Source organism: Salvelinus sp. IW2-2015, linkage group LG35, assembly GCF_002910315.2.
Source record: "Salvelinus sp. IW2-2015 linkage group LG35, ASM291031v2, whole genome shotgun sequence".
Classification (NCBI taxonomy): domain Eukaryota; kingdom Metazoa; phylum Chordata; class Actinopteri; order Salmoniformes; family Salmonidae; genus Salvelinus; species Salvelinus sp. IW2-2015.
In genome coordinates, this window is record NC_036874.1 from 3,957,174 (window position 1) to 3,969,358 (window position 12,185).

Genomic DNA, 12,185 nt, shown 5'->3' on the forward strand with positions numbered 1-12,185 from the left:
TGGCGACGAGTATGAAGCGAGGGCCAGCCAACGAGAGCGTACAGGTCGCAGTGGTGGGTAGTATATGGGGCTTTGGTGACAAAACGGATGGCACTGTGATAGACTGCATCCAATTTATTGAGTAGGGTATTGGAGGCTATTTTGTAAATGACATCGCCGAAGTRGAGGATCGGTAGGATGGTCAGTTCTACAAGGGTATGTTTGGCAGCATGAGTGAAGGATGCTTTGTTGTGAAATAGGAAGCCAATTCTAGATTTAACTTTGGATTGGAGATGTTTGATGTGGGTCTGGAAGGAGAGTTTACAGTCTAGCCAGACACCTAGGTATTTGTAGTTGTCCACATATTCTAAGTCAGAACCGTCCAGAGTAGTGATGTAGTGACATCTCATCTATTCTATAATTACCTATCCCGCCCTTCCTCATTAACTCCCTCTGCTTTGTGCTTTGCATTCTGGAGAAAGTACAAATCATAAATCTATCATAAAGCATTTATCTTATCTTGGTGTGATGCTATTGTGTGTTTACAAAGAAAACATAGAAACCTCACATCCAATGGAAAAAGGATTCACTTATTATAGGTCACTGATCAGGTTCATATTATGCGTAGGTTAGGTTCCCCTCAAGACGGTGAGGGAGAGTGCATTCCAACAGTAAAGCCATCATGTCAGAGTAGGAAGGGAGTATAAAGTTGTAGTAAGTTGGGCTGTAGTAAGAGGCTTTGCTTGGATGAGGCCGGAAAAAATTCCACACTGGCAAACTCATTAATATGGCTACAGTACATTGGCCACCTACTCAATGAAAAGCTCTCGGTCTGTCTCTCTCTCTCTCTCTCTCCTACTGGTATCATATAGCCCAAGCTTGGCCACCTGGCTGCTTATCCTCTGCTTCCGCTGCAGATATTACAACACGTTATCCACTGTTGAACAAGGGGAGGGGAGAAATGCAGCCTGAAAACATGGCGTTAGCGAGGGAAGGATCTGGTTTAGCTATCAGATCATTGCAGCACTGCTCATCCAGCTAGCCTGGGGGAAGAGGATTACTGTGTGATGTCACAATGCAGGTGTAGGAGAGGAGAGTGAGGGGTTGTCAACAGTGTTTGTACCTCTACGATGAGAGTCAGAACAATACCATTATCAGGACTTTTTGTTCCACCAGTAAAATGTGTCACTGTATAATGTTTTAATTGACAAGAGTTTGATATCCAAAAGGGATGAAGGCTTATGTAAATTGGATATGTATTTGTGCCCAGAATATAAACCTTAAATTCAAAGCCACTACGAATGGCTCATGATGCTCATGATTTGTTTTGAACATGTAGAGCACAGGTCAGCTACAGTGTGGCCCGCGGGCCAAAACCGTCTTGCAAGTTTTCAAAGTTTTATTTGTTCTGACCCCCAAAAGTTTTATCACCAGGAATTCAGCTTAAAATCTGTTCAAGTATTCCCCCCCCCCAAATAGACATATGTGATATAATCTCTTTTTGGGCTTAGTTGTGGTCAATTTGCAGCATACAAATTATTTTTATGTTCCGCCCCAGACCATCCCATCCGACCAAAAATCGGAATCTAGTTTTTGTACCATGTTGTGTTGCTACCGTGTTGTTGTCATGTTGTGTTGTTGTCTTAGGTCTCTCTTTATGTAGTGGTGTCTCTTGTCGTGATGTATGTTTTGTCATACTTTTTTTTTTTTTTGTACCGTCCCCGCAGGAGGCCTTTTGCCTATTGGTAGGCCGTCATTGTAAATAAGAATTTGTACTTAATTGACTTGCCTATTTAAAGAAAAAAGAATTGCCTACCCCTGATGTAGAGGAATGACGTGATGTTTTGGTCTAGAGAAGCTGAGTCCCTTCTGGTGCTTCTTATGTGTAAAACACCTTAGCTATAAAGGGACTGGACGAGACTGCTCTTTTTAACCATTCAAATCATTAGTCAAATGTGCTAGAAAAACAACATTCTGCCTGTCATGCTTTCTGTAGGTCTAGGCTTTTCAATTAAGGTTTCCAGTGGGCAAGTGGTCAGAAAATATTCTGGTAGACCACCAGTCTACAGGAGTTTTCTGATTCCCTACTTTTCTCCTGAAGTGTACACTCACTCACTCCCCTCCTAAACTTAAATGCTGTGGATTAAGTGATTTACAGGGAGTTTCCTACACCAGTCCATTCCTTTCAAATCTATAGTGGGGATTGCCTGAGTGTACACTTCATGGATAAAGGTAGACTGCAGCCATCTGTGTATTATTGACAGGTTATTATAAACAGGGACACTGCGTTGCCTTCCGACAGGTGGCGTCACTCCTACACGACACTAAGCCCTCTATCAGTGCAGATGGAGTCGCGCTATCTGACYTAAGACAATAATGGGGATAGCCTACTGTAGATGTGATGTCTTCCACATTAGGAAAGTCGGTATGTCTGGACTGAGCGGAGCCACCGAGGGGGCGGTTTTCCAGACACACATTGCTTTTTAGTCCAGGACTAGACCTAATCTGTGTCCGGGAAACCACCCCATGAAGTATAGCTTCAGGACATTAACCACAATGTGTAGTGTTAAATCACTGGTCTGAGATCAGAAAGGTCCACCATGACATGGACTCCAGTCTGGACTGTCATGCCATTATGCCCCTAACCAGTGCCTTACTGTTGTGTGTGAGGATGACAATGGCATACTCTAACCATATTTTACAGTATCCTCTGCCGGTGTTGTCCATTGAAAATGCATTGAATCATAGATGTTGCCTACAGTATGTCTCTGTTAGTAGGAAAACCAGGATGGGTTACATACATCTGAGATACGCACGCACGCACGCACGCACGCACGCACGCACGCCAGCCAGCCAGCCAGCCAGCCAGCCAGCCATTTCCCATGATAGTATTTGGTTGGTTCCCCAGAGAGAGAGTGTAGTAGTCTGAAGAGGGAATATCTGAGACGGAGGTCTACTTTACCTCATCAAAGACATAGAGGAACTGGCTGACTGAACCTGACTCATGTCAGTCAGATAGGATGTGAATGTGGTCTGCAGTGGACTTGCCTTGCTGCCTGACAACCACAGTCACAGCCTGGAATCCAAACTGTTTCACTTCACTGATTTCAGTCTGGACCTGCTCCAATAGACTTGGATCGCATTCATTCATGGCCTTCTCTATAGATTTGGCCTCTCAATAGACTTGTACCACATTCATTCACGGCCTCCCTTTCTCCCTCTTTAATCTTCTCTCATCTCTCTATTCTCCCATCCAGACTATTTTAAGATCATTACAGATCTGTTTTGAAATCCTCTGTCATACTCTATATATGACCATCGTGTCACTTCCGGGAGCTCACACTATTTTCAGTTTATCCTCAAGAGTATATTTGACCAACTGCTGTTTGGAATTAGACCAATACGCAGCCTATTATATTACTGCTTGTAGTCTTTGCCAGTGACAAAAACCAATATATTCGAAACCATGTCAAACAGTTAAATAGCACTTTGATGTCTGTTGTCAGTCACACATTAGAAGACTCTGGTTTTGATCACCCTTTATTCTGTATCCCCAGGTACTGTTACCCCCATACGATGACACCATGGCTATTCCATCATCCAAGAACGCTCCTCCCCCCTACGGGGCACCCTACATAGCATGAAGAACCTGGGACGCTGTTCTGCTGACGGACTGGACCCCCTTGTTACTACAGCAGCCAGACCTGGGAAACAAATATTATATGTTTTCTTTCCAATACGTTATGCATTTTATAGTTGGCATTTGATAACTGTCACACTGGGTGTGTAGTGTTAGCAGTATTTTAATTAAAAAAATATATGTTTTGTAATAATTTGACCCAGGCCCCAATACTACRGATTCTTTCTAGAGAATTTTACCTATACACATTTACTTACTACTTACCTGTTACTGTGATACTGTTTAACATTATAATGTTTATTTGGAGTTATTTATTTTCACTGATCTACAGTTGAAACATCGAGCAGGAAAGAGTTAAAATATGAGAGCGCTAGTAGTGAGTGTAATAGAGGATATATTTTTTTTTCTTGCTTGTACTAAGCTGTACTTCTACATGTTCTCTACTGTCAGTCCTAGTTCAAAGGCCACCCACCAGAAACGTGTTTTCATGGTCTAAGTACACATCCTCAGGGGTGTGTACTAAGTCCCCTCCTGTATTTCCTGTTCACCCACGACTGCGTGGCCAAACACAACTCCAACACCATCATTAAGTTTGCTGACGACACAACAGTGGAAGGCCTGATCACCGACAACGATGAGATGGCCTATAGGGAGGAGGTCAGAGAACTGGCAGTGTGGTGCCAGGACAACAACCTCTCCCTCAATGTGAGCAAGACAAAGGAACTGAACTCGTGATACTATCAGCAATAAGGCTTGTCCGAATGCAGGCCCCCCAATTAAACAATCGGACAGGGGTACGCTGTCAGTGCGAGCGGTCAAGAATTTCACGCAAGTCTCCTTGAGATGTCCACATGCACGCAACAGAGACACTATTAGTGGTTCTCAAAACAACACCAAGACAGTCAAAAGAGGGGCACGACAAAACCTTTTCCCCCTCAGGAGACGAAAAAGATTTGGCATAGGCCCCAGATCCTCCAAAAGGTTCTAAACAGCTGCACCATCGAGAGAGCCTCTGACGGTGTTGCAGTACCGCCTGGTATGGCAACTGCTCGGCATCTGACCGTAAGGCACTACAGAGGTAGTGCGAACGGCCCGTACATCATGGGGCCAAGCTTCTGCCATTTCAGGACCTATATAATAGGCGGTGGTCAGAGGAAAGCCCATTAAAATTGTCAGACTCCAGTCACCCACGTTATAGACTGTTTTCTCTGCTTCCGCACGCGGCAAAGTGATACCGGAGCGCCAAGTCTAGGACCAAAAGGCTCCTCAACAGCTTCTACCCCAAGCCATTAGACTGCTGAACAATTCATATAAAAATTGCACACTGAGCAATTTACATTGACCCCCCACTGTACACTGCCTGCCTACTCGCTGTTGTTTGTTACCTATGCATAGTCACTTCGCCCCACCTACATGTACAGAGTTACCTCAAATTAGCCTGAACTCTGCACACTGACTGTGTACACCAGTGCCCCTGTATATAGCCTTGTTATTCTTATTGTTGTACTTTTATTATTACTTTTTATTTTAGCCTACTTGGTAAATATTACTTCTTCATGAACTGCACTGTTGCTTAGGGCTTGTAAGTAAGCATTTCACCGTAAAGTCTACACTTGTTGTATTCGGCGCATTGGCAAATAATGTTTGATTTGATATGAAGCAAGTACTTGTGAGAGACCTACACAAATAAATCAGGCCACTGCAACCCCCCCCCAAAAAAAAAATAATATTGCCCAGTATGATTTAGGCTGGTCCCAGAGCTGTATGTGCATTGTCATGACATTACAGTCAAAGGAGTTGGCTAAAGCACATACAGATCTGCAACACGGACAATGAGGATTGTATCCTCACTCAAAATATTATATTTGTTCCCATGATCACTGTTCGTTGTTGGATGGCCTTTACAAACAACTTCCTTTCTGATAGGTGCACTGAGAGAGATGTATGAAGTGTTGCTATGCGCGGAAGGATACAAAGATCAAAGCGCTCGTAATCTAACTGAGAGTATCGAAGAGCAGAAGTCATATCACCAAGTTACTTACGTTATAGTTGGTGTGTATAGAGAAAACTGTCATTATCCTGAATTATTACAACAGGACTGTGTTGAGTTTGAGATTTCTTTATTTTTAAGGTGACCGTTTATGACTTGCTACAATTGATGTATCCTTAAAGTACTGTGTTCTTTCCAATGAAAGAAAAAGTGGTGGTCTGTGATTGTTTCTAATTGAGACCACTACCACGCTGAAGTCTTGCGTGCTGGAAATGACATGTATCTGAGTTAATTGGATCAAATATGTAGAGCGAGACCGTCTGCCCTGCCGATAATAAACTGTCTTACCATCAAGGACGGAGGGATGTCCTGCTGAGCATCAAGTCAACATTTAAAAATCATCTTGCACTGCTGCAGCAGCAATAAAAAGACACAAGACAGTTATCAATTTATTGTGTCATTAACAACACATTTCAAGCTTGACTGAACTAGGTCTTGTGTTTTTATTTGGATTCATAAGTTGGCTGTGTGGTGTTGTATTTACTGCTGCAATCTCAATATTATAGTTTAACTTTAATCACTTCTAAGGCAGGCGGCTACGGTATCGTTTTTCAAAGGGGTTGAGACAATCCGATATAGTATTATTGTTACATTAACATCACTGATTGGTAGGCCTATGAGATGAAAATAAAGGGAAAAGTCAAGCGACTTAAAAGGTTCGTTTTTTTCTTCGACCTGGCACTAATTCTGTCATCCTACCTCATAAACCTGAATTAATAGGAATTCTCTAGGAAATTGGAAACTATTTTGCCATTGACTTAAGTAGCTGTTAGGGCCAATAATGTTGTCACATTGTAAGACAGAGTGCCTGTTTTCAGGCATGATTGACGTTAAGAGCACTGAAAAGCACTGCTTCCAGACCTTTTCCATAAACTGCTGCCCTTACTGTTTCCTTCTGTTCATTGAGTGCGAGAAGTTTCATCCAGATGCCTTCCAGGTATAATGTAACCATCCTTACAACTGAGTTGTGACCACATTTGGACCAGGACACAGTACAATAGTTGAACTATCACTGACCATGGCAAAACACAATATGCTTGTCATTTGGGGCGCGCAGGGTAGCGGTTAGAGCGTTCTGACTTGTAACCGAAAGGATACAAGTTACAAGTTCAAATCCCCGAGTGACAAGGTACAAATCTGTTGTTCTGCCCGCTGAACAGGCAGTTAACCACTCGTTCCTAGGCGTGCATGAGAAATAAGAATTTGTTTTATACTGATTGCTAGTTAAACAAGGTAAATAATAAATTTACTTTTTGAGAAATGTACAATACAGTTGAGTTGTAGACACACTATTCACCTTTCACAATGATATTTTGTCAGTGTAAGAAACAATAGATGGGATATCTGTTTGATTATTGATCACTATTTCTGATCAAAGATCATATTTATGGTTACCAAAATGCTTGGTCGGCTCAGTTGAAGATGTCTTGATTGTGAGTCACATACTYAAATGATAGTTTAAACTGATAACCTGCTGTATGAAAACATGAAGATTTGATTCATACACCAATTTTTTTCTCCACATAATGGCTCCAATAGGAGGCTTCCCTCCCCAGGTTAGAGCCAGACTGAGGTAAGGCAGCTAAGAGTAAATACAGAAACAGTCAGTCCCAGAGGAGAGGGAGCTAGTCTGCTGCACGTGCATATAGAGAGAGAGAACTAAAGGACATCTGCATATTCTCTGACTGACTGCACAACTACAACAGTCACCAGCTTGACTCACCAAGGTGGATTTCCTGCTTTATTTTTTAAAACACTTTAATTTAGATATACTGACAGATATTTTCACAAAACTTCGTTTTGATATTAAGGTAAGGAGGCTTTGATATTTTGATGTTATTTTCAATAGMTAGTGTTGTCACACTGCAGCATGAAAACCCATGACAGATGTAGTGTTTACCACACAGAATCTGAGCTTGAAGATGACCATTTTTTTTAAGTAGAAGTAAACATATAGTAAACACGATTCAGATTCCACAGACTGTTTTATTGAGATTCAACATTAGATGACAAGATACAATATGGCCATGACAAAAGGTTAAAAAATATTGTCGTTTGTAATTATGTTTTTTTAGGACTCCACTTGTATATGGTCCATCTCCTTCATTTTCAATTACAGACTGAATGAGTAATAGCAACAACTGTTGTATCGATCTCTGGCATGTGCTGGCATTGTGTCTCTTGTTTTCACTGGTTTTTCACTTACCAAATGCTTGTGCAGCTGTGGTAGTTGTACAGGAATTGATGTTCCATGAGTGTGTGACCCTGCTTGCTTCAGGTCACTAACAGTCATCATAAACATGTCTGGTACTCCTTTGCATCTCAGACCTGTGAACAGACTAAGGAACAACTCAGTGTAATCAGCTCATCACTCAGGCTCCAGAGTGGTGAAGTGGTCTAAGGCACTGCCTCTCAGTGCTTGAGGTGTCACTACAGACACCCTGGTTCAAATCCAGGCTGTATCACAACCAGCTGTGATTGGGACTCAAGTAGGGCGGCGCACAATTGGCCCAGCGTCGTCCGGTATAGGTCGTCATTGTAACTAAGAATTTGTTCTTAACTGACTTGCCTAGTTAAATAGAACATATGTGTTCTAGAATGGCTATTTCTTTTAAAGCCATGGTATGTCTTAAAGAATGGCCCGTACAGTCAACAGCTGTGTGTTGAGTGTAGCAGCAGGGTGTATGTAGGGGTTTATGGGAGGGATAACAGAGGAACAGTCTGCTGTGTATTATAGACCGRTTTAAATCACTGCAAACCACCTGTACCACCTAAACATCTCAACTCAGAGTGGAGTTTAGTTCCATGTATTAATAACTCTGTGGGAAGACACCCAGGAGCAGCCAATGTTACATTTCAGTTCATAAACTGAAGGGAACTGGTGTATGTTTTTGTATTAGATTGTGGAACTCCCTCACTGGTAGCTCAGGTCTGGAATGTGTAATTCCGTCTTAAATGGCACCCTTTTCCCTATAAAGTGTACTACTTTTGACCATTATAGGCAATATGTGCCATTTGGGACACAACCCTAATCGTACTGTTCTATGACATGGAAACCATTCTGGGTTAATGAGGTGAAATCTGAAGCTGTGGTTTCAGGCAGGCAGGAGGTGAAAGTGCTTCCTATTTCTAATTCCTCTAGAGTCTGACTGACATCCCATCCCCAGTCTCCCTGTCAGTCAGTGTTTGTGTTTGTTGTTGTGCACTCATCCTCAGGACTGGAGGTTGAGTTGGTTGTCTTCGCAATTGTTTTACCAGCTGCTGTCTGTCCATCCATCCGTCTGTGGATCCCCCTGGTCAAGGATGAGGTCCCTGGCCCTCGGGCTCTTTGCCTGCTCTGCTGCGATGCAGTCCGAGTGGACCACAGAGACAGACGCCGTCCCAGACCATCCGTCCTGTCCAGAGGACGCAATGACTCGGCCGTCCAGTCTAACTCAGTGGGTAAGACCAGCAGAGATTACTGGTACTAAAGGAAATGTGGTGCTAGCTAAATACTGTGGTTTGTGTCACAATCAACACTATCAACAATGCAGGTCCTACAGGTTCTAGTTTTGTCACACCTGGACTACTGTTCAGTTGTGTGGTCAGGCGCCACAAAGAGGGACCTCGGAAAATTACAATTGTCTCAGAACAGGGCAGCACGGCTGGCCTGTAAATGCTAACATTAATAATATGCATGTAAATCTCTCATGGCTCAAAGCGGAAGAGAGATTGACTTCATCACTACTTGTTTTTGTAAGAAGTGTTGACATGCTGAATGTACTGAGCTGTCTGTTTAAACTACTAGCACACAGCTTGGACACCCATGCATACCCCACAAGACATGCCACCAGAGGTCCCTTCACAATCCCCAAGTCCAGAACAGACTATGGGAGGCGTACAGTACTACATAGAGCCATGATTACATGGGACTCTATTCCACATCAATTAACTGCTGCAAGCAGTAGAATCAGATTTCAAAAACAGATAAAAATYCACTGTGAAGAMACACACACACAGGCACAGACACACATGTACATGTACATGTACATGATAAGACATGCACTCTACACACACATACACATGGATGTTGTATTGTAAATATGTGATAGTGGACTAGTGGCCTGAGGGAACACACTAAATGTATTGGGTAAAGAGTTATGTAATGTCATGTAATATTTTTTATTGTATATAACTGCCTTAATGTTTTTGGACCCGAGGAAGAGTAATAAATACAAATACAATGGAAGATAGTGGAATGCATGGAATATAATGGGACATACAGTACAATATAATGGAATATACGGTGCATATAATGGGACATACAGTACAATATAATGGGACATACAGTACAATATGATGGAATATACAGACCATATGTGTGTGCACATGTACAGTATGTATATTCATAATAGGTCTGTATTTCCCCTCACAGTAAAGATCAAGTAAAATCAATGTCTGACCAGGGAAACTGGTCCTCTCTAGGGGAATATATGGAGCATGTAGAAGTTTTTATTCTTGTCTTTTCCCAGGCTTAGTTTAGTGTTGACTGACCTACAGATTATTACTGGAGACTAGAGAACTCAGAATCTTTCCTCTGCTCTCAGACTGACTGACTGAGTACACAAAGTAATAGTTATTGTCCAAATTCAAAAAGAAAGAATCAACCAGATAGTGTCAGAATTATGTACTATAGTACTTTAAGTAAGACCCGACTTCTGGTTTCTTCATACAGAGAGCCCATGTAAATATCCGTTATATACAGTATAGTAAGACTACTTCCAGTCAGAAGTATGTTCCTCAGAGAGCCCCTGTAAATACTATATTAGAGTTACAGTAAGCCTATATACAGTACAATACTTTCATTAAGGCTTTCTTTGTGTTCTCCCCCAGAGAGCCTGTGTAACTATCACATATAGTATGCCTGGCCTACTGTACCTCCAGTAATGCCTGTGTCTTTCCCCAGAGAGCCTGTGTAAAGGGAAGCCCCTGGATTTTGTGTTCATCATCGACAGCTCCCGCAGCGTGCGTCCCAGCGACTACGAGAAGGACGTGGACGTGGGGCCGGAGGCGACGCGCGCGGGGCCGGAGGCGACGGCGCGTCGGGCTGCTGCAAGTAAGCGGGCAAGCATGGTGCAGAACGAGTTCCTCCCTCAACAACCTCAGCATAGCAACACAGGTTAGTCTAGGTCCCAACGGGAACAAGTTTAACCCATTGAACACATCTAAATCTCTTCCGAAGCAGGGTAGCCTGGGGAAAAAAATGGTTCCTTGGTAGTTCTTTGTGCTTCTCTTCTGGTCTCTCTTTTCCGTTCCCTTGTCTCTGTTCTGTCCTTTCTGTCCTGGTCTGGTCTGGTCTGTCTGTCTGTCTGTCTGGTCTCGCTCTGTCCCCTGCTTCTGGTCTGTCTCGCTCTCTCTTCTCTCCTGGTCCTCTGGTCTGGTCTGGTCTGTCTGTCCTCATCTCTCTCGTTCGGGTCCTTCTTTTCTTCGGACTCCTGGTCTCGTTCTCCTGTTCCTGTCCCTTCGAGTCTCTCTCTGTCTGGTTCCCCTGCTCTCTGGCTACTGTCGTTTCCTGGTCTGTCCTGTCCTGTCATGTCACTGTTATCTCTCTATTCTGTCTGTCTTCTCTACTCTCTCGGTGATCTGCGTCTTCTCCAATCCAAATGCCCTTCGACTTCGTCGCTCTCTATCGTCTGTCCCAAGCTCACGTCTCTTCCTCTGTGCTCTTCGACCATCTCTCTCATTCTCTCTCTCGACTCCTTTACCACTCTTGTTCCCACGCCTCTCTGTTTCTTCCTGGTCCAATTCTTCTCCTATCCTCGTTTCTCCTCATCTCTTCCGGTCTCCCTCTCTATCTCACGTCTTCTGCAAACTCCCTGATGGCTCATCGGTTCCCCACGCGTACCTTTTTTTCCCTCCTGTCCTGATTATCTCGCTCTCGATCCTCTCAGCTCTACATACCTATCTTCTCTCCCTCTCTTCGTGGATTCCTCTCTTGGATACGCCCGTCACTTCTTTCCTTATCCTCTCCGTACCGGACTCCAGTGTCCATCGTAAAAAAGATATAATCTATTAAGACCCAATGAAAGCTCGATCATTCCTACATCCCTCTCCTCTCTCCTCCTCCTCTCTCTCTCTCTCTCTCTCTCCTCTCTTCTCTCTTCTCCTTCTCTTCTCTCTCCTCTCATCTCTCTCTCTCATCTCTCTCTCTCTCTCTTCTCTCTCTCTCTCTCTCTTCTCTCTCTCTCTCTCTCTCCCGTTTGATTCTACATCTCTTCATCTCATCGCCTCTCAATATCGAGAAAAGCCCGTCTGGGAAATCTCTCCGTCTTGCATTCTCTTCTCTCTCTTCTCGTCAACCCGCATTCATCTTTGCGTTCTCCATACCCTGTCCTTCTTCGAATTATGCCCTCGGTAGAGTGTTCCTTCTCCGCAGCCACATCATTAACAGCACCCTCTACCTCTCGCCGGTCTCTGCTCTCCTCTCGTCTCCTTCCGTTCTCACCATCTCTCATCTTCATCCTCATCGTCTCTCTC

At 43.4% G+C, this 12,185-nt stretch overlaps 1 protein-coding gene and 1 long non-coding RNA gene across 2 annotated transcripts in view; both read left to right on the top strand.

Moving 5' to 3' along the window:
- The window catches only part of LOC111958550 (lysosomal-associated transmembrane protein 4B), a 28,989-nt gene extending 25,172 nt beyond the window's left edge, over nucleotides 1-3,817 (top strand). Inside the window, exon 7 of the mRNA XM_023979805.2 lies at nucleotides 3,537-3,817. Coding sequence (XP_023835573.1) covers nucleotides 3,537-3,623 — 87 coding nt within the window. The 3' untranslated portion in view covers nucleotides 3,624-3,817. The remainder of the gene's footprint in view (nucleotides 1-3,536) is intronic.
- Nucleotides 3,818-7,307: 3,490 nt separating this feature from the next.
- On the top strand, nucleotides 7,308-10,698 carry LOC111958750 (uncharacterized). Its single transcript, XR_002876571.2, has 3 exons — nucleotides 7,308-7,480; nucleotides 8,886-9,110; nucleotides 10,615-10,698. It is a non-coding gene; the product is annotated as an uncharacterized lncRNA (long non-coding RNA).
- Nucleotides 10,699-12,185: the final 1,487 nt, after the last annotated feature.